The 22,410-nt window shown below is 37.1% G+C and overlaps 1 protein-coding gene across 5 annotated transcripts in view; it reads left to right on the top strand.

Annotated features, from left to right (window-relative positions):
- The first annotated feature begins 16,521 nt into the window (after positions 1–16,521).
- ACSS3 (acyl-CoA synthetase short chain family member 3) overlaps positions 16,522–22,410 on the top strand; it is a 79,718-nt gene continuing 73,829 nt past the window's right edge. For 3 of the 5 annotated variants that reach the window (XR_015286508.1, XR_015286509.1, XR_015286507.1), the window contains exon 1: positions 16,522–16,962. Coding sequence is in view for 2 of the 5 variants with exons in the window: in XM_086887839.1 (XP_086743965.1) it covers positions 16,616–16,962 (347 nt within the window). In the remaining 3 variants the exon portion in view is untranslated. The remainder of the gene's footprint in view (positions 16,963–22,410) is intronic. The other 2 variants (XM_086887839.1, XM_086887838.1) reach the window with 1 other exon arrangement.

Below are 22,410 nucleotides of genomic sequence, written 5' to 3'. Positions count from 1 at the left end.
ATAAAGTATGTGAAAGGTTGAAATTGGAATGGAACAGTGCATTGTTTATATAATCAAAATGCTATAAACTAATTTTCATAGAAGCTTTTTTATGACAATTAAAATATATATATCTATATCTGCACAACATTTACTTTTAAAAGGAGCTGCTTCAGATCCCTCCCTGTATCCTGATTACCCTGCATAGCAAGGATTTGAAGGGCTTCTGCCAGCAGGGATGTTTTAGTGTTTCTATTCCCCTTTGTCCACTGAGCATGCATCCTATTCTTGGGCTGAGCCAATTCTAACATATTTATTTCACAGATTTGAAAATAATCTCCATAGATCATTACTGGTGTAGGATAATCCTATATGTCTTTTGTAGGCAAGACTTTCCTTGACACCAAACAAGAAAGACCAAAATCACAGGTGACCCACCTGTGTGACCCACCTACATGCATCTACAAGTAGATCAAGTGCAGCTCCTATAATTGCCAGTGGCACTGTGGTAACTGGGAAAATGCTGAATATTTTGAACTCCCAGGTGAGCATCCAACAGCTGATATTGGTTGCCCTGAGACCCCATTGCTCAGTTCTGTCCCAGCCCTTGGTGGAGTGATGAGCTCTGTGGGACTCAGTCATGTGCAACTCATCTCTCCTCAGATCTCCAATATATGAAATATGCATTTAAAGATTAATTGACCACAATTTCTTTGGTTTGTGGCTCACAAAAGGTCAAACATTCATTAGAAGTACTCAGAATTATCATGGGAATTGGTAATTTTAAACTGAGACGATGCGGTATATTGTTCTGAAATTCTACAGGATTCTCAGGAAAAAACATGAGGAGAACTAATTTGGTGAAAAAAGCACAGTAATATCTCGCTTCCACACTGGCAGAACTCTATGAAGCAGTATCATTTATACTGATTGTTTAAATGATAGTAATGATACAAAAGATTATGACCTCTGGCTCCCCATGTTATGGAAGAAGATTTTTTTCATCTAAGGGCTGCACAGAAGTTCTGTGCTTATTACTAGGATTCAGCTTATATTTACATATCATGTATGAAGTAAAAAAATACATTACTTTTTGCAGATGGGTTTTTCATTTCTTCTACTTGGATTAAACGAAATCTTGCAGATACTAGCCAAAAGAAAGCTTGATTACAAAAATATTCTCCTAGCCATATTACTTCATCAGGGCTTTTTTTAGGAATAATAAATGAAGTTTCAAAGATAGCCTACAAAAATGTCACGTGGAAAAAAAACCCAGCAGCAGATGATTTAATGTTATTTAAATTATTGCCATGATTGGCTATAAAACTATCTTAATATAACATTCAGTTTTACAGTTAAGCATTTTCCTTACAGATAAAAATCAAATTGCACCAGTTTAGATACTAAAATCATAGATTGCAACAAAAAATTGTTTCTACAAAAGAGCTTTTTGAAGCTTTTCTTTCTATTTCAAAACATGTTTCAGTAAAAAGATACTTCTGATTGCAGTAATTTTCATTGTGGTTGGACAGATTTTTGTGATAGATGCTGAAGAATGACTAAATTTCTTCTGTGTTCTTTGCACATAGGAAGAAGGGTTAGATGCACTGCCTCTGCCTTTTGTTCATTTCTGCACAGGATTCACTGAGTTTCTTTTCTGTACCCATCCAACTCGACATATTCAGTTTTCTGTTCTTTTAATTATTGGCTTTAGCTCTACCTACCTGATTTTTCAGAAAAAAATATATTTTTCTCACGTTTTTGACACTTTGTTTTGTTCTTCCATCAGAACTAGAAGGTATCAACATACCTGGTTGCTACATCATTATCAACACTAGGGCAGCTATCAAATGTTCTGATACTGAAAAGATCACTGGTTGATATAAAAACAGGCTAGCATTAGTAAGCAAGAGGAATGTAGGTAATAAATTAAAATTACAGGAAGAAACTGCCTTTTGTTATAAAATTATTTAAAAGAACTGCACTGATTTATGACTTTTATTTACTAGTGTTGTGACTTGACAACAACAACAAAAACAACAAAAAACCCCACCAAAAAAAAAAAACTCCCAAAAAAACAAAACCAGGAGAAAATGTACACTTTAAAATTAACAGCTGGATTTTATTTTGTTTGTCAACCAGAAAGGCATTCCTTAAGCAATCAGAAAACCGCTTGGTAAAGTGTTTGCTTTACCAAGCTGGGCATTTGAGCAGTGACTGAGCACCAGTTGGCCAGGGATGCATTTAGCTGTGGTTCATGGCCTTAGGCAGCACTTCCGTTGTGTTAGAGAGAGAAGGTAGGCTGGTACCACAAAAACAGATTTTACAGACCTTATTTTATCATCTTATGCAGAGCTGCTGTCTGAAGTTCAAAACTTCTGTAATATGTTCACAAAGAAATTGAGTGTGGTGTGTTCTGTGACAATTTCTGGAATTTCATGTGACAGGCCAGATGTTGGTCAGATAGTCAGAATTCCCTTCAGATGATGATAAGGCAGAAGAAATGCTCCTAGGTGCACTCAATGCATTTAAGATGCTACCAAAGTAATGTTTGGGATCAGATTAAATGGAACCCCAAATGATTTCTTATTTTCTTAGAAAAGAAAGTATATTTTAGCCATTAAAGGTCTCAGCACCAACTTTTTCATTCTATATTCCCATTGTGCCCCATGATTTAATAATTTAAATATACTCTCTATTCCCCAAGACAGATTGTCCTAGAAACTATTACAATAATGCATTTCTCTTAGGAATATCTGTATGTACAGCCCTGAACATATTTTATGGCTGGTTTCCCCTATAATTAAAACACCTCTGATTGTAGATTATGTTTATAATTTATTATGTGACTTATAAATAATCATTCCTCATCTGTTAAAACTCCCTGATTCTCAGATGAGAAATAGGAAGGAATTTGGGAGTGAAGCTTTGAAGTGAAGGAGAAGGCTGTGTTCTTGTGACACCCACCATATTCTGACTGTTTTTTCCCTGCTGTTAATACAGCTGTTGCTGAGGAAAGCAATTTGCCATCTAGCTTGTGATTGAATCTTCTTACTCAGATTTTTTTTGTTGAATGCATTAAATGTATGTAGAAGTCAAAACCAGTTAAAATGACAACTGAGAAGTCTTTTGTCATTACAGTCTGGCTGCATTGTTGTGAATAGTGTGGAAAGAGAAAAATTGTGTATCATTGTATACCAGAAAGCACAAAGATATGAAGCAAAGCAGCCAGGGGTGTCTGTACTTTTAGCACAATTTTTTTCATCAACAGTCTTGACGTCTTGATGTTAATGGCCCATGGTGACTAATGGAAGTGGCAATGAAATTCAGGATGTTGAACTGTGCACATACAGGGCACATTGATCCCCATGCTGCTGTGTGGAATCAATTGCTAATAACTCAGATTTTACCAATTGATCTGAAAAAACTTCCAGTCAAATAATATAAAATGCAACTGTTGCATTTATAGAGGAAGACGCTAAAGCACAGAGTTTAAATTTCTTGCTAGAAGGTCAGCAGTAAACCTTGGCCTCTTGAGTCCTATCAATTGCCGGTTCATTATACTACTGATATTGCCATGTCTCTTCTGGAGTTCTCCAGAGGTTTAGCACAGTGTAGAAATCCATGATAAAGTCATTTGATAGAAGTCTGATAATGGAAAACCCTTTCCAGGTGATCATCTCACACAGTTCTTTTCATAACCACTTTCAACGATGATAAGAGACTCTGGGATCAAACTCTTTTTTGCCTGTGGAGGGGAAGTATCAGAAATTCAAAAGAAAGATAGATACATGGCATTCCTCTGTAGATGGTTATTGGCTTGAGAGCAACATCATGAGGCTATTTCATATTGTGGATTCTCTGGACTTGGACTAATTTTGTGTGGCCATAAAAAGCAATCCTGCAGTTGTATTACATGGAAGTAGCACCCCACACTGTCAGCTTCCTCCTAGAAAACTGGAATTTTCTTCTGAAAGCATCTCTTCACGAAGATACTAACCTTTTTCCAAGGACCATGAATGGATCACCACACAAATGCTTACATTCAGGCTGTAAATTGCACAAAACTCTGACAAGCACACGGAGTTGAGGGTAAAACCCTCAATGTTGTGCTCTTCTGTGACTAAACTTTGGCTTTGGCATCTCTGGGATATCTTTACTCATGGACCAACATGAGCCATTCCAGATCAACTTAAAATGGAAGGCGAAGGATTATACAAGACATATGTCATTACTTAAACTGATTACCTTTATATTCATTAATGTAATTTATTTTTGTTGGATCAGTATCATGATGATGTGGTGTAAAGGCCTTTCTCTGCAGCCTCTAGACATATAAATGCACAAACCTTTAAAGGTGAAAAGTAGCACACTATAGCTTGTATCAGACTCAAGCAATAGTCAAAACTCCCATTTTTATTTCCAGGCATTTCATGGCATTGTTTTTTGAGACGCACAATGCCAGCCTAACTGTGCAAGGGAGGAAGAAGTATTTGGTAACCCAGGGCAAAGGATAGGGTGGCCTCAATCTCAATGTGTTTTACCACAGCATTAGACAATTAAAAAGAGCACTTGGAAATATGAAGAGTCAAGCAATAGCATCTACAGATGGTGGATGAGAATACTGTATATATGATTTCATTCTGTTCATTTTTATTTGCAAAATTTTGAGTCAAAAGGCAGTACGGAAGTGAAGGGAATTTAAGAACAGGTAGAGAATGTACTGTGAAGCTTTTTGTTTAGCAGTCAGTGGAAACAAACTTCACATTTCAAAGACAGCAGTATGAGAAGCCTGATTAATAGAGCAGGAAGTGAAAAATTATTTTTGAGCCTTCAATAAGGCAAGATCAAAGGATTTTATGTGATAACATGTTTAATGTCCTTTAGAAACCAGCTGCAGGATACTGTGTGTGGATCTACTGAGAGCAGAGAAGACTTCAGGAATCCTACAGATGAGAAATAGAAAATAGAAAGAAGTGTCAAGAAATTTCAAAATCCTTGCAGGTGAGAGAAGGAATTAAACAGGAAATATAAAACACATGGGTAAATAAGTAGATTTCAGTTTTGCGACAAATTGGACATTCTGATTTCACTTTTTTTTTTGCAAAAAAAGTTACTGAGCTCTGTGGCAACACAATTAGATAAAATGTTGTGAAGATTAATTATAAACTTAGCACTTGTAGGAACAATAATGTATTTTATCAAAAACACAACTAAGTGAAATCTGTGTTTTCCTGAACAAAAGCAACTGAAACAGATGATAGGACTGTGCATCCAACTCAAACATTAACATGGCAAGATTGAATTTCATTGTGGCAATTGTCCATTGTCACCATGACAAAACAGCTGAATTTTCTGAAAACCAGAATGTGAAATAGAAGAGCCTGTTAATACATGGTGTTGTTACATATAAAAATTTCAGGTTAGAGTGTACTTTGTTGAAATGCTTAGCTACAGTGTTGGTTCATTTAGAAAGATATCAGGTAAGGAGATACTCTACAATTAGGAATAAATGTATCCTATTAAAAAATGAGGCACATCGTGGGAGGACTGTCATCACAGGTTTGGATAATGTGTTTTAGCTAGAGGCTTACATTAGTATGCAGGCACTTGTTTTATATTTTTCCTGTTTTTACAGTGCTATCCTCTTGAAGCTCATTAAATCTTTTTCTGCAGTAAGGGCACTCAGGCATGAATAATCTAAGGAGTAAACAGAATACTATTATAAATACACAAGTGTCCATTACAAGAAGTAGTAAATTTAAAGATGATTAATAAGCAACAGCAAAGCACAAACACTCTCTAAAGCACATACAGTTATAAAATAAGCAGTATGTGTTTTTCTTGTGAAGGATTCATTACAACATGAGTCCTAGAAATAAGTGAAATAAACAATTCAGTCTGATTAATGAACTACCATGAATCAGCTCTAGATCACAAGTTCAAAAACAAAAAGGAGGATTTATTATTTCTTTGTGCCTTATTTAATTATGAGACTCAAAATGCATGCAAAACAGGTGTAAAAATGCTGTACTCTGTATAAATGAGGACAAATTCTAGCAGTTATTGTTCACCTTTTTACAAGGGTTTTGAGAGTTCCAGTTCAACAGAATATCTAAACATAAACATACATCCATCTATTTAAAAGTCCTCCAGCTTAACTGACTGAAATGCTATAGGACACCCTAAGGGATATTGGGTTTAAAAAATATTTAAAAATATTTGAAATTGTCTTAATAATTTTTAGTCAGTTGAGGCACTAAACTTTTAGATCTGTTTTTTATAGGCAGTAGGTAAGGAATAGCTTTTCCTCTTTTCTGTGAATTTTCCATTAAGAAAAATCACAAACCTCATCTTTCAAGCTCCAAAGAGTTCCATCCCAAAGAATATCAAGGCACACAAAAACACCAGGAGTCTTGTGTGCATGAACAAGGTCAAACTCAAAAAACAAAAGGGAAGCATAGAGAAGGTATAAAGGACAGGTAACATGGGGGGAATACAAAAATGTTGTCCAAGCATCCAAGGGATGAAGTTTGGAAAGCTAAAGCCCACATGTAATTGAATCTGGCTGGGGATGTCAAAAACAACAAGGGTTTCAAGTGAGAAAAGGAAGAGTAGGGTAAGTATGGATCCATTTCTCAAAGAGACAGGGGACCTGGTTACACAAGACATGGAAAGGCAAACTTACTAAATGTCCTATTTGTCTCAGTCTTCTAGCAAAACTGTCCATCAGCAATCCCAGGTTTAAGATACCGAGGAAAACGTCTGGTGCAATGAAGCTATACCCTTAGTGCAAGAGGATCAGGTTAGAGAATCCTTAAGCAAACTGGATACACATAAATCCATGGGACCTGATGGGATTTATGATGATGGGATGCACCCACAAGTGCTGAGGGAGATTTCTAATGTCATCATAAGACCACTCTTGATAACCTTTGATCAGTCATGGCAATTGGGAGAAATACTCAAGGACTGCCAGAAAGCAAAAGTCACTTGTATCTTCAAAAAGTGTAAGGAAGAGTACCCAGGAAACTACAGGCTGGTCAGTCTCACCTCCACCTCAGGGAAGGATGGAGCCATGTTCTTTTCATTCGTGCCCAGGGGCTGTGGGCACAAACTGTAACACAGGTCGTTTCAAATATCACAAAATGTTTCTTTACTCTGAAGGTGGCTGAGCACTAGCACATAATTGGAGATATTCAAAATAATCTGGACACCAGGTGGCCTAGCTTGTGCAGGAGATTTGGACTAGTTCTCCTACAGAGGTCCCTTCCAAACTCAATAATTTTCCAATTCTCTGAAATAATCCTGAGAGTTAAGCCTGGAGTGAAAATGCAGCTTCTGTGTCCACATCACTGTCCTACCTCTGGACGACAAAATGAGGCTTCTTCTTCCTCCTGTCCTGACACCCCCTTGCACTGCACAGGTTAGCAATGACAGCTAGGTGAGAGGAAGTGTGGGCTGGAGCTGCTAGAGGCTGACAAAGGACAGTTTCTTTCTAAAGTTTGTGACAAAGGATGAAAATTTGAGTTAGGATACTATTAGGATAGCTTGAAGTTGTACTAGAGTTTGCTTTACATTTTATTTTTTTAAAGTTACTCTGCCTGATCCTTTTGATATAAAAGTACAGAAAGAAACCAAAATTAGATTGAAAGTATTTGTGAAGACATGTCATAATAAAGGAATTCTTCCTTTAGTAAGATGCAAACAAGTTAGTAAGAAAATTAGTACGTATGGTTTTGCCACTTGTTTTTACTCTCTATATTACAACACCTTTCTTTTCCTCAATAAAACATGCATTTGCAAAATGTTTATAGTTCTAGAGGTAACCCAGAAAAAATTCTAGAAGCCTTAAAAATGTATGCAGAAAATATTCAGCATATGAAGATGAAAATCATCATTGAAATTACAATGGAATTATCATTAGCCTTTTTACTGATGACTAAGGCTGAGGATAACGATTGCTTTTCAGCTATTTAATCTAGACAGCCCTGGTGCTTGAACTGGCACTTGAATACTGCAGGTATTGAGACAGAAATCAGAGAGGATTGGTCTTAATCTCAACACATCCTGATCAGACAGCTGGAAATAAATCTACCGGTTGATATTGAGACATTTTGTTAAATTTGGAGGTCCTAAGAAATTCAGAGTGTTACTGCCAAAAATTATCAGAAAAACTTTTTTGAGAAGTATTTATTTCCCTAATTAATTTATTTTACATTAATTTAGTTCTTTGAATTTATCCATATCTTTCACTATCATTTGTGTTTAGTCAGGCTGTTGCAGTACTAGAATGTAAAAAAATGTGTATGATTGGAATGTTTTCCTATACATGGGAATTCTTGGATGTGAAGATTGTTAAGATTAGTAATACCCCATAACAGACGGATATTGATGGAACAGAAAACCTTATGATAGTTGTCCTAAGAATGTTAACCTATTTAAGCCATGCTGTTAGCTTTGAAAGGAAACTTGTACCGATACTTCATTGTTTTTCCTAGTGTTCAGAATTCTTGATTACCAGAAATAGAAACTAGTGGCTGATGATCTAAGACTTGGAAAACATCCACAGTAGTTTCATACTCTTTATAGCAAGATCTTTCTTAAAATTTAAGAAGTAATTCAAGTTGGTCAGAGATTGTGTAGCTCACAGGGTCTACATTTATGTAATAATTAATAATGAATCCTGTGATATTTGGCTATGGTGCAGTTAGTAAGCAGAAATGGCACTTTTTTCTGTTTTATTCATGGTGTTTTATCTATTGTTTGGTCTGTTAGTGCCAGAATGAGAGAGTCTTAGCTTTTGATTTCTACATTTATCTAACTAAAAGGAAAGACGACAAAGAGCAAGCCATAAATATTGTAAAGAGTGAACAAATAATGCTACAGGAAAAAAAAAATCCCGTGAATTTATTTATTTCATTAAATATGTTATCTGTCAAAAAATAGGTCAGCTTTTTGGGAATTGAATTTTACAGAAGATTCCATCTGGCTTTTCCAATTGTTAGAAGGAAGGATGATTTTATTTTCATATGAAATACCATAGTGTTCCACAGAGGGAGAGGCATCCTTCAGGGTGGCTTTTTACAAGAAGCTTTTTTAAAATATCAAAGCATTAACTGCATATAAAAATAATTTTCAGCTGTTAATGAGGGAATGTAAAATATTTATGAGATGAAACCCAAGTCTATTTGAAAAGTAAAGACTCAGCTTTTACTTGAGAATTTGTTTATAGTCACTGTGAGATGAGAGCCTGGACATTGGTTTTGCTGGCATAATATTCCCAGAGGCCAAGAAATCAGACTTCAGAGTCTAGTTTTGAGAGACCATTATACATAAGCACATGAATTTAAATGGGGTTTGACACCCAATAAAACAATGTTTGGACATAGCCCATAAGACTTGGTTCTAAATGATAACAAATTCCCAGGCTCATATTGGATGATTAAGGTGTCCTCCATAGTGACTATCAAAACATTTCACACAAAAATTCATGAATTGAATTGTCTGGAAGGCTGTGGTAACAACTACATGGCTCTCTCACTAAAGAAATTTATCTTCAAAATATTTGAGAAATTTAGCCTCTGCTATTAAATTACAGAATTAAATATAATTTGTTAGATAATTACAAATAAACACACTGGCTAACTAAGGAAGAACCAAATGAAGGTCCTATAGGCTTACAGGTAGCCCAACCCAGCCCAGTGAGCAGAAATATTGAGTATAAGCCTCCTAAAGCTATTATGGAAAAATAAATCCTCAAGATCCAATTTTGTATACTACCTAAAACACATACACAGAAGTCATTCATTGCTTTCCCATAACAGAAGTGACCAAATATTTGAACATGCAGTGTGCATGTTCAAATTCCTTCCTTTGACCCTTAAAATCAGAACCACATATCTATTTTGAGCAAACTTCAGGGTGCTTGGAGAAGAAAAATAGGACAGCAACGATAAGGCAAATGACCAGTTTTCAATTTGGTATGTCTGCCTCACTGACATCCACTTCAATGACACTGCTTTAACAGAGAAATTGGTTTTCCTGTCTTTTTCCAGTTCCATACAGCTTCCAGAGGTTATCATGATGGCAGAAGGTTCTTTGCTGCCTTTGACATTGAATTTCTCCTTGATTTGTGAAAAGTTTGTTTAGTCTCCATGAATCCACTGTGCTCATTTTACACTGGTAAAAATAACTATTGAGACTCTAAATTAATAAAAAAATAGTATCTTGGAGGTGGGCATGTAGCCTCTGCTCTGTTATAATCAATGACTTTTGGTCTAAATTTAGTGGATTTAGACCAAAATTTGCAACCTGAAATTACTATGGGGAATTTAATCCTGGAATTTGATTTCCAAGGATGCAAATGTGAACATCTGGCACCCCATTTCAGCACCATAAAAGAATGAGGCCATGAGAAAATGCGGACTTAAATGTTTAACTAAATGTATTTGGGCACACAGTTTTTTGATGCTGGCTTACCACTAAGAGTTTTTCTGCTTTCTACAATATTCTTGAGCCTGAATTCATGCCTATTTTTCTTATTTAGATTCTTCAGGAATCCTGTGACATGCTAATTTGCAAGATGAGTTATAGAAAAAGCTATTTTCAGAGATTATTACTGATGTTATTTGGGGCAATCTGAGTGACAGCTACTATTTCTTCCCTAAGCTGCTGTGAAATTTCATCCGTTCTTTACCAGTCGGAGCCACTGAAAAGTGGGATCATTCAAAAAATCCACAGAATTATTTGTTGTATGGCTATGGATGATCCTGCATGCTTAAAAATATAGCACAGAGTAATGAAAGACAGTTGCAATGAAATGTATTATTAAAATTGCATGCAGTCAATTTAGGTGTCAATTTCTTGTTTTTTTGCAAGACAATTGTGCAGATGAACTAAACCAGCACATCGCCACGGTGTTTTAACATTAACTCTTCTTGTCATACAGTGAATAGTCATGTAGTGGAATAAGGATCGTGAGATAGATCACAAGAACAAAATCCAGCAACTGTTGAGAATGGGATTGCAAGAATGAAACTTCAGGACATGAGCAGAAATGAAGCCGATTAAGTTGATGTTGGTTGTACAAAAAGAGGCCTTTCAGTACACACTAATATGATAACTGACTATGGGCCAGGCTCCTAGCCAAGTCTGCTGCCCTGGCAATGCGACTGACAGCTTCCTCCAAAGAGATGTGGCAAAAAATGAGATAAATACTAAAGCTGTGCCAGCTTCACTCTGTGCTCCTGAGAGTGTCCGATGAGTCTTTATTCCAGCCAATAATGCAAGTTCTGCACTCTCCGTGCACCCAGAGCTCTCGTGTGAAATGTAGAGCTTTGAGTGTGAAAGCAGCTCAGTACTACAATTTAGGTATTGTTTTGATCTTAAGTATATGTGGTATTGTTTTTTTTTTAAATTTTCATCTTTACCTGCATGCAAGATACATCTTTCCTCACAGACTGAAAACAGAATCAGTGTACCTTTGGTCTAGTCAAGCCTGGATATTCTGGGAAAAATCAGCTTTCCTGTTTTATCTTAGTCATTGAAGGTTGAAAATAGGACTTACAGTCATTGTAATTTTTAATCATGGAGTTCTTCCAGTACTGCCTAACTTCTTCATACTCCTTGGGCTGTATTTTCTATTTCAGAAAATAATGTTGATAAGAAATATTTATATAAAAGATAATTTAAAAATCATTTTTTATGACAATACTGACATTAACACTAACACTTAGATTGAGGATTAATGGAACTTTTCATAGTTCTGTGAAAAAACCAACTTTCTGGGTAAAAAAAAATGAATTGTGAAATCCATGGTTATTTTTGTTATCAAGTTCAAAAGAAACATCAATAAGAATGTCAGTGCCTGAAGTCCTTTAGTCCCCTTCAAAGAAATATATGTAATTTGGAAAGTTTTGTAGTAACAGTCCTTTTGCTTGTGATGGTTCTACTGTGGTCATCTGGAAAACAGTGGTAGAGGCATAATAAAGAAATGGGAATAGCATTGGATAAAACAGCAGATTTTACTCTTGTAAAGATAAATAATCAATAATTGGCACTTTCAGGAATCTGGGCAGCTCAGGGACATGGATTATCTAAAAATCAAAGTTTAGTCATTATAAAAGTTATATCAGGTCTGCAATTTAAATACCCAACAGCAGAAATGCAAAGCAGAAACTAAAATTCTTCAAGGAATTTACCATGTACTATTTCCTCTATCATGCCTAAATACTGAAGAACTTATCATAAATTTTGCTTTTGTATGAAATATTTTGCTTTCATGGCCTTGATTTGTTAGGTGACATAATGTGGAGTGGGTTTTTTTTAGCTGGTTTGTTTGGTTTTGGTTTTAGTTTGTTTTTAGATGGTTTGTTTGGTTTTGGTTTGTTTTTATATTGAGAAATCTTTAAATTATCTATCTGGTTTTGTTTCTCACATTTTCAAAGCCCAAGATGCTTTCAGAAAAAGAACTTAGATCTGGAAAAAAAAAGTGAATGAAATACAGGCTGTCCTGAACTGTAAGACCTCCTCAGGGAGTAACCAAATGATAACATCAGTAAGAACTGAAACTACAATTACATTTTCACCCCAGAGGATCTCTAACTCATTTTCGCATGGATTGAGTCAGACTTTGATTTCGCCCTTTTCCAGAAATCTGTAAAAAGTGGCTTCTGCCTGCAGAGACAGATATTGTAGTGTGTTCCTAAGTCCTCATCATTTATCTCCCAGCACACCAAACATTCATTGCCAGAGAGAAATAAAGAGAAGGGCATGAATTCCCAGCACCTTGGTAGGCAGAAGGGTGATTAAACATGGACTTTTTTTTTTAAAGCGATAATTTAATTATTTCGAATTTTGTACAAAAGTTTTAATAGATTTCAAAAACGCTGTGATGTGTTTAATATTCTAAGACTGGTTATTAAACTGGAATAATAACTATATCTACTTATGTTCCTGAGAAAGTGGTGGTTACTGCTACTATTTCCATCACCTTTCATGAAATGTTTATTTTGGCTAGAACTTAACTCTGCACAGTACTGCATGTTTTAGAAAACTGACTGCCTTTACTTTTTGGATATAAGCAATATAGAGGACTCTGAAACTTATTCATACAAGAATAAGTAGCACAGTGTCTTGAGACAGATGCAATCTAAAAGCTGGACAAAAGGCGGTACAGAACCATAGTAAAGTAATTTAAAATACATACTAATTCTTTAACTACAGTTTAACTTTGTGCTTATAAAAGGTCTCTAGCTGAAATTTGAGTTACCAAAGTCTTGTGTACTAGGACAGTCAAAGCATTTAGCATACAGGAGACAATATTTTTAATAATTTTCTGCTAATCTGTTTTCAAGATACATGTATCTTGAAACATGCATAGCTTACACTAGAGGATACATCTGTGGGGAAAAAAATAAATATTTTTGAACAAAATAAAGGCTTCAGGTAAGATTTTTTTTTTGCAATTGCAGAAGTACCAGACCATGTTTCATAGTTTATTCTTTGCTAGATATATGCCTAGAGACATACATATGTCCTTCAAGAAAGTTTGCAGCTACAAGAGTAATTGCTACACACATCACTTGACATTACTTCAGAACTCTTTGTAGAGTGTCAATTTTAGGAACATCACGTTTTGCAAAAAAAAAAAAGAGGCCTTATTGGGAAAATTAATCAGTTCAGAAATCTGCTATAATGGTATTTATAAGTGAAACTTAAATTAATAGCATGCAGTTGGGAGAATCAGCAATCCCTTCTTTGCCTTCTTAGCTATCTGTGAGGTGTGATGAGTTTAATTAATGAAGCATGTCCACAGATACTCCTTAGAAACATTCCTTCAGGCGATATTCCATCAGTTGGATTCTAGCTAAAATAAGATTTTAATGCACCTCTTGCTCCTATTAAGTTCACTTGTGCCCCCTACACCTCTAGCACAGCATTTCTAGTAAGACATATATACAAAATTAATACCAGTTTTTACTGTTCCAGTAAATTCCTTTGCTTAATACTTTTACCTTCACATTAAACACACTATGGACAGAGTGAAATAATGGTTTGCATTGCTTTTCAACACCACAAGAAATATTAGGCATCACCAGACACCTTACATGTTTAAAGCTCAGGTTACTTTGTTCAGTGTTAGTGCGTACAACTAGCCTGTTAAGCATACTTAAATATTTTAGCTCTCCTGGTCTCCAGAGTTTTCACCCCTTTAGGGAAAAGGGAGATGTTCCAGCTCAGAAACAGATTGCTATCACCACCCAGAGGCCGGCTGCATGCAATTGCTATAGGGATTTTCCTAAGTAGATGGGCATCAATCGCAGTTGGTGATCTAAAGATAGCTTGTAAGGCAAATAGTATGAAGGGTTACTCCTTGGGAGTGGGTAATGTACCTCCAGGAATTTGAATCAGAGAAGTGAGATTCACCAGTTGGCCTGAGGCCACTGATATCTCTTGTTAAATCCACCAGTTGCACACCTCGGGTAGACACTCACTGCCCTGGACTCAGCCACATTGTGGGATTATGAACACCAGTCTAAGGCTGTGTGTGATTTCTGAGCAGGCACACCAAAAAATTTAATCGTGATTCTGTTATAATTTTAAATCAGAATTATTTTTTTAAGTCAAAATTGGCCTACCCATTATAAAAGTGGGAAATATAAAATATAATTCAGGGGTTATTTTTTAAATGCGAAGATCAACCATATGTGACCTGACTGGGAATTTGTGTTCTTCAGGCATATTTGTACAATGCATGCACTACCAAGCATCCAGCAGAGATATCTGATTTCAGGGCTGTCAGGGTGTCAACAGTGTTTACAGCATCTGCAAGCTTCTCTTTATTTTTTTTTATTTATTTTAAAACTTTGACTACTGAACTCTGTTGACAGCAAAAGTCCTGTCAAAGTGATGAAAGTGTGGGCAAAATAATAAAAGTATTACATTTGAGAACAAGTTTAGTTTTTTTAAAATTTATTTTCTTGCTTTGTTGGCATGCTGTAGCTATAGGGAACTTTTCATTAACCGTCCACTTAGTTCTCCAAGTGTCTGAGTTTTTTTGGGTTTGAACTTCTTTTTAAGAAATAAATCTGATTCTTAGCTTGAGCATTTTTGGAAATCCCATTATGCTACTTAGTACTTACTTTATGCTATTGTGACACAGGGAGGAGAGTGAGGTGAAATATTTCACACAATGCTGGACCAGGGAAAACTCTGAGACTTATTTCATGTATTAAGCCTACTGTAGTGGGTAAATAGTCCATTTCTTCTCATCCCTTATTCTTTTACCTGTAACGTGATAAATTGTTATGTTCTTATTGCACAAATTCAACAACAATCAGGAAATAGGTTCCTAAATTAATAATGAATATAAAACACATTATAGAGTTCCTCCTTGCTATATGACATTTTTATAAAGTGATTACAGGAAGAAAATCCTGAGAAACCTGTAATGGATAGGCCTATTAAAGCACTCAAATAATTTCATAAGTGATAAAATAGCATTTGAAGCTGGTGTTTGTCTTAGCTGACTTGTGCATTATAATACTCTGAATCATGGCCACTGAAACGCAAGAAGGATTTCTAAATATATGCCATAATGATCAAAACAGAAGATCTACTACAGATGATAAGAGTCTTTCTGGAAAGCAGAATTGTTATAAGTGCATATTATATTGTTAGCTTTTCACAAATATTAAAACAAATGTTATATATAATGCCTTTTAGGCTGTAGCATAAAATAAATGAAAATAAAGACTGTTTTTGTTCATATAACTCAAAAACTGAAAAAACAGTCAGAACCCCCCCTGCATTCTTAGATTATTTTATCCAGATGAAGACAGCAGTGACCAGAGCTCCAAGGGAAGAATTTATTGAACCTCTCTTATGGGGGAGTGTGAGACTCAACGGAGCCAAGAGTGATCTATTGGGGAGGGGGGGAGTTGAATCTAAACAAAGGGACATCTAAAACTTAAGATAAATGTTTGATTCATGTATAAGAATTTATGAATATGTAATAGATTTGTGTTTTTAAGGGACAATCCTTTGTTAGTAAGGCACACTCTTGGCTGAATGCTGAAGCACACAGCCGTATTTGTTCATTTTGCTTTATTTCTGACTCCTAATTGTCTATTAAACTTTTTACATTTTATATCAAAAATGTGAACCTCGTTTTTACAATTTTTTTTTTTTTTTTTCTGGCACAAATAGTATGCCTCATTTTATCACTGGGAAGTTTCTCAAAGCAAGAATGTCTTTCAGAATGAATACTTGAGGAGTACTCTGGCTGCGTGTCACGCAGACCTGTAAGTCACAAATACTTTGAGGTGGCGGTCTCCTTTTTCAGTGTCTCCGCAGCCTTCGGTCGCTGCCAAGCGCTGACGGGTCCGGACGCCCCTGCCCGGCTGAAGCGACCCTCCCGGCCCTGCTGCAGGCGCTTCCCGGGAGCTCTGAGGGGCGGTGGCAGCCGGGGCCGGGGCGCGGGCGGGGCAGTGCGGCCCGGCCCGCTGCGGGGGCAGGCCCGCCGTGTCCCGCCGCCCCCGGGAATCGCTGCCTTTCGGTCCTGTACAGTCCGAGAGCGTTTTGGAAACTTGGAGAGGCCGGTGCGTCCCCTGTCCCTTGAAAGCCGTGGAAGATGGGTTTCCTGGGCAAGCTGGCGGCGCTGCCAAAACTCAGCGGTGCGGTGGCGGGCCGGGGCGGCGGTGCCTGGCGGCGGCCGGGCCCGCCCTGTGCGGCCGTCCCGCTCCCGGCCCGGGCCGCCGCTGACCCCCGCCCGCCGCCCGGCGGCCGCGCCGCCTCCTCCTCCTCCTCCTCCTCCTCCTCCTCCTCCTCCTCCTCCCGGGCGCTGGGCAAGTACGAGGAAGTTTTTCAGTCCTGCCTGGCGGAGCCCGAGAAAGTCTGGGGAGAAGTCGCCGAGCAGATCCAGTGGTACAAGCCCTGGCTCCGGACCCTAGAGCGGGGCAGCCTGGGGAGCGCTTCCTGGTGAGTAGCCGAGTGCCCCCGGTGCGCTGCGGAGGTCGGGGCACGGCCGGGGCGGCTGTAGCGGGGAGGGAGCGATTGTTTAATCTCAAGTAATATCTAAGTAGCTCATAATTTACATGCTGTGGTTAGATGGTTTAGATGTTGTGGTTAAGGTAATGTTTGGCAAAGGCCGTGGCGTTGTAATATGTATCTTCATCAGTGAATGGCGAACTACACTAAGACAGACTATGATAACCTTCTTATAAATTACTGGATAGGATTTTCAATATTTTCTCTAAGGTAGTGTGTTGTTAAAATTTTGTGTTTACCATCCTTGCCTCTTTTTCAGCACATTTACATCATGCTCTGATCTTTTCTCAAGAAGAAGCTGATGCAGAATATGAAAGGCAGTGTACGATAAGGGTCATCTTTGTTTGGTACATCAATGTTCTTTGCCCCTTTTGTATTTTTCTGGTTTGTTTTTGATTAAAAATACTAAAAATATAATTAAAATATTAATAATTCTCGAATCTGTGCAAGTTAAAAGATACAGAACCAGTGGAGTGGAGCTGGGTTTCTTATTGGTGTCTGATATCATTCCTTGACACCTCTAGTAGTGAAAATTTATATGTCTTAAGCTAAATTGTATGTAACACCCAGCCATGATGGGCTGTGTAACAGTGGATAAATAGGGTCCTTGAGACTCTGATCATTGAGATTATGGCACAATTCAGAAAGTCCAGGTAGGATTGCCTGCATAATTAGGGTCTAGACAAGAGCGTAGAGAACAAAACCTGTGAGGAGCAGCTGAGGGAGCTGGGGTTGTTCAGCCTGGAGAAAAGGGAGCTCAGGGGAGACCTTACTGATCTCCATAACTACATAAAAGGAGGTTGTAGCCAGGTAGGGGTCAGCCTCTATTAAGTAACAAGTGATAATACCTTAAGAGGGAATGGCCTCAAGTTGCACCAGGGGAGGTTTACACGTTAGAAATATTGGATATTGGGAATACTGCATATAAGGAAAAATTTCACTGGAAAGGTTTTTAGCCATTAGAACAGGCTTCCCTGGGAAGTGAAGGAATTGCCAGACCTGGAGGTATTTAAAAGTTGTGTAGATGTGGGACTTACAGAAAAGGTGTAGTGGTGGACCTGGTAGTGCTGTGTTTAATGGTTGGACTTGATGATCTTAAGGACTTTTCCAACTGAATTGGTTCTGTGATCCTGTGATTAAAGACCAGTAAAGCTCATTGATTGTGGCATTCCCAAACAATATAATGAAATCAGTGCAATGGTTACTTTTGAAGAACTAAGAAATTCAAATATTACACATGCAAGTGAACACAGTTTTGCTATCAAATCCTGCCAAATAAATGTGATTTGATTTGCTGAGCAGGATAAGCTTGCTTGTTTGAAGTAACAGGGTTAGGCATTTGTAAAGCCTTACTTCTTCGGAGGAAATTATTTCACCTTATGAGAGGGAAAAGTGGACCTTTCATGGTCTGAAGTCAGACTTGTCTTCCAAATGCTTTTCTAGCCTCACTTTTTGAGTTGCATTTTTCCACCTCTGTGGATGCAGAAACTGAAATCATCTTCTTAATGTGGGCAAGTACCTCAAAGGAGGTTGTTCAGAAGACAGAGCCAGACTCTTCAATGATGTCCAGTGACAGGACCAGAAGCCATGGGCACAAACTAAAGCACGAGATGTTCCCTTTAAGCATCAAGAAACACTTTTTTAATGTGTGGGTAACTGAGCACTGGCCCAGAGCTGCTTGTGGGATCTCCATCCTTGGAGATATTAAAATACCCTCTGAACATGGTCCTGGTCTACTGATTCCAGGCTGACATTGTAGAAGCCTAGAAGATAAGGGTGGTAATGTGTATGTCTCAAACACCCATAGCCAGATAGCTGTGGAGCCAGCTATTATTACCAACCAAGGATTGTTGGTAATAATAAGACTGAGAAAAAACAGGCTGTGGCTCGAGAGGAGGGTCATAAAGATGTAGGGCAGCACTTTCCTGGGATAAATGTCCTTGTTCTAACCCCTGGAGATAAGCATTACATGGTACAGAGCAGGAAGGTTGAGAGGTGGGCAAGAACTGTAGGGGGATCGGGACTACTGAAGACTGCCAAAGCCTTCTGACCCATTTTCAGAAAGGTCTGGAAGAATGGAAAATGCATTAAAATTAGTTATCACTAAATTTGCATAGAAAGCAAGAAACTTATCTATAAAATGTTACCCCCACAAAGTTCAGGTGCCCATGTGCCTCAGATTGCGACAGCCCTGATATCAGCTGGATCTGCACTGGAACTAGGACTGGTGGTCTCTTTCTTTCTTTCTTGTTTTCTTTCTCTCTGCCCCTCTTTACCTTGCACCCTACCTTTATCTGAAACCACTGCCATGTGCTTATACTCTGGTATCAGGGACTAACTTACACTGATTTCCATACAAAGTGTGTCAAATTTACTAATAAAACTTTGTAAATTTTTGCAGACCCACTGACTTTTGTCATTATTTTTGACCATGAGCGTTTATAAATCTTAGGTTTTGCCTTCCCCTTAAGAGAGGGATGCCACAGACCTGCCTGAGCAGGTGCCCTCCAGGGGTCCCTTCCAACTTCCAGCCAGTCTGTGATTCTGTGGCATTATACGAAGATGCAAGTCTGAAGACTCAACATCAGGCTGTAATTGTGTTCATGCCTGTTGCTTTGTGGATAATATAATTTTAAGCAATTCAAATTTGTGTAAACAAATGTCTTAATGTGCATCATGCAGTTTTGTTTCTTTAAGTTCATTTTAAGTGATAACAAGCTGTATATTGAGTATTGTATGTTGAGTGTACCTCTGAAGTCCCAAATGGTTAGCAGCAGTCATTGTGCTCAGCAGCATGACAGGTGGGCAAGTTCTTTGAATATGATAGATAGAACATAGAAAAGGGTCTTTCAGGGGGCAGGCTGAAGAGAAGACAATGGAACTCAACTGAGAAAGAGGCCAGGCTTCCAAGCAAAAACATAGCTTGCTGGCTTAACAGGGTAAGGATGGAGTTCTGGTCAGAAGTTCTCCATAAACTTTGGAAGCTGTTTATGGAGGCCTGAAAAATGGTATTAAGATGTTCATGTATGTGTTTTTTGAGTTCGAATTTGTTTCCTCTTTTGAAGACATTTTATTAGATCAGTTGGAAATAACAATTTTTTTTCAATATCCTTGCTTTTGGTTGCAAAACCTGAGACTTAGAGAAACAGATGCTTTTCATACATTTTCCAGTGTAATCTACTTCAATTATGAAGTTGAAGGAGGCTATTGCTGTATTTAAAATGTAGGCATAAGGCAATTCTTCCTCTCTAAATAAGAGCGTGAAAAAAACTTGCAACATGCCATTGTGTTTTCTTCACTCTCTGCCATTGGAAATACCCATTTTGTCAGTGGAATGCAAAATGATTTCCAGAAAATAAGTGATCAGTGTCACCAACCTCTGACTTGTTTTTTTGAAGCAGTAATCCCAGGTACTGTTCCAAACTGCATCAGTGGCTGATACAGCACAAAATATCTGGTTTTACTTACATGAAAATGAATAAGACATGAAAAATAGTAAGAGCTACAAAGAATGGTTGCTCAAGAAAAGGATGAAAAAATTGAAATTGTTTGATGTAAAGTCCAAAATGGAGACCTAAGTTTTAAACCACGTAGAATTGGCAAAGAAGTTGAAGGAAAAACTTCCTTGAGTTGGCTTTGAACAGGTCAAAACTGTCTTCAGTTTCAACATGGGAAACGTGAGAGAAAAATGTTAGAGCGAAAAATCTTTAGAGATTTTTGGAGAGAAAAATCTTTTTAGTGCGGAAGTTAGTGAAACAGTTGAACAGATTATTTTGGAATTTTGTGGAATGCCAGTTTTTCTGATCCTATCAAAACCTCTTTCTTTCTCAATAGGGTAACAAAGCTCTCATCACACCTTCCAGATGGTTTTTGATTAAACCTACATCTTTCACACATTTGTTTGTGATTGCTAAAAATTCATGTTAATGTTGCCTTGTATCTTTAGAAGAACCAAAGCTCTCATGCCTGCTCATTTGCTTTTGACCATTTTTAAGTGAATATGCATAGTCCATGTACTGTGTTCCCTTGTTAATATCATCCCACAGTGATTTGATATAAAAATTTCATATTATTTGATATAAAAATCTGAATCTTACACAACTTTTAAGACCGTAATACAGAGTTTCTGTGTATTATGTGGAACAATTCCAGATCCTTTATTGTTCATCTGGTTTTCCTTATAGGGGAAGGGTTTTGTACAAAACGGTTTGTGACTTTGATGGTCCCTCACAATCTCTTTATTAATGACGTTGTAAAGGAGTTGTAGTAAGATAATTGCATCCTAAACATCCTAAACACTGGTTTTAGTTTCATAATTGGCGTTTTTGGATGATAAAGGCTATCCCATAGCATCTGTGTGTATGAATATAAGAGTAATATATGAAATAACCTAATTTAGAGCTGTCCTTTACTAAACAGGAAAAGTGAAGAAGGAAATACATTTTTTTTTTTAACTAGTAGTGCGTTACTTTAGGCCATCTGTTATTTCTAGTTGTATTATAATAATATGTTACCACTGTACAGTTGTCCCTATAGAACCTTCTGGAAACTGTCAGCTGTGTTTTTCTTCATATATTGCTATTTTTCCTGCACAGAGATACAAGCAGATAGAAAAACAAACAAAAAGGGCATCATGTAGTGTGAACTTTAACTTTTAGGTACTGTGTCATCTGCCAGTAAATAGAATTGTCTTTGTATCTGGTACCTTCTGTATTTTTGTACTTTGAGAATTATGCTGCACTTGAATTTTCTTTTTTTTCTGTGTAAAATGACTATAAAAGTGAAACCTAATTTTGTGAAATGTTTTTTCTTTAATTTGAAAATAAGAATTTTCTGTAAATGTCTAGCTTTTGAACAGCCTATGATTCATATCACTTTACAGAAAATTTTGAGTCACAGCAGTGTTGTCAAATGCATTATAATATGATTTTATAATTTGGGATGCCTTTCATTTAGCTACAGGTGCTTGTATGTTTAACTGTGATTGCCAAGAGATGAATAAGATTATTTTGAGTCCTGAACCTGTTCTCCTTGAAAAGGATATGTGTGTGTGCCAGTACAAAGTAGATTAATAGCATGTTTTCATAATATTAAATTATTTTATGTGAATTTGTGCTTTTTCTGTGATACCATACATATAAAAATCAGAGTGATTAATGCAAAATAAGTTAAACCAAGACCTGCTTTACAAGTTCAGCAGGTTTTTAGTTAAGTCTGTTAAGATACAGTGCTTTAACTTCTCTATTTTCACTTATAGTCATATTTGGCTTGTTGAGTCAATCATGAGATTACAGAATAAAAACTACTTTCTGGAGTGAGTATGTTTCAAGGGCTATGTTTTAATTTAATGCTCTCATTCATTAAAAGAAAATGCAAAAA

The sequence above is a fragment of the Cyanistes caeruleus genome, chromosome 4, assembly GCF_971803275.1.
Source record: "Cyanistes caeruleus chromosome 4, bCyaCae1.hap1.1, whole genome shotgun sequence".
NCBI lineage: Eukaryota > Metazoa > Chordata > Aves > Passeriformes > Paridae > Cyanistes > Cyanistes caeruleus.
The sequence above is the reverse complement of the archived record's forward strand: the minus strand, read 5'-3'. Positions and strand labels throughout refer to the sequence as shown.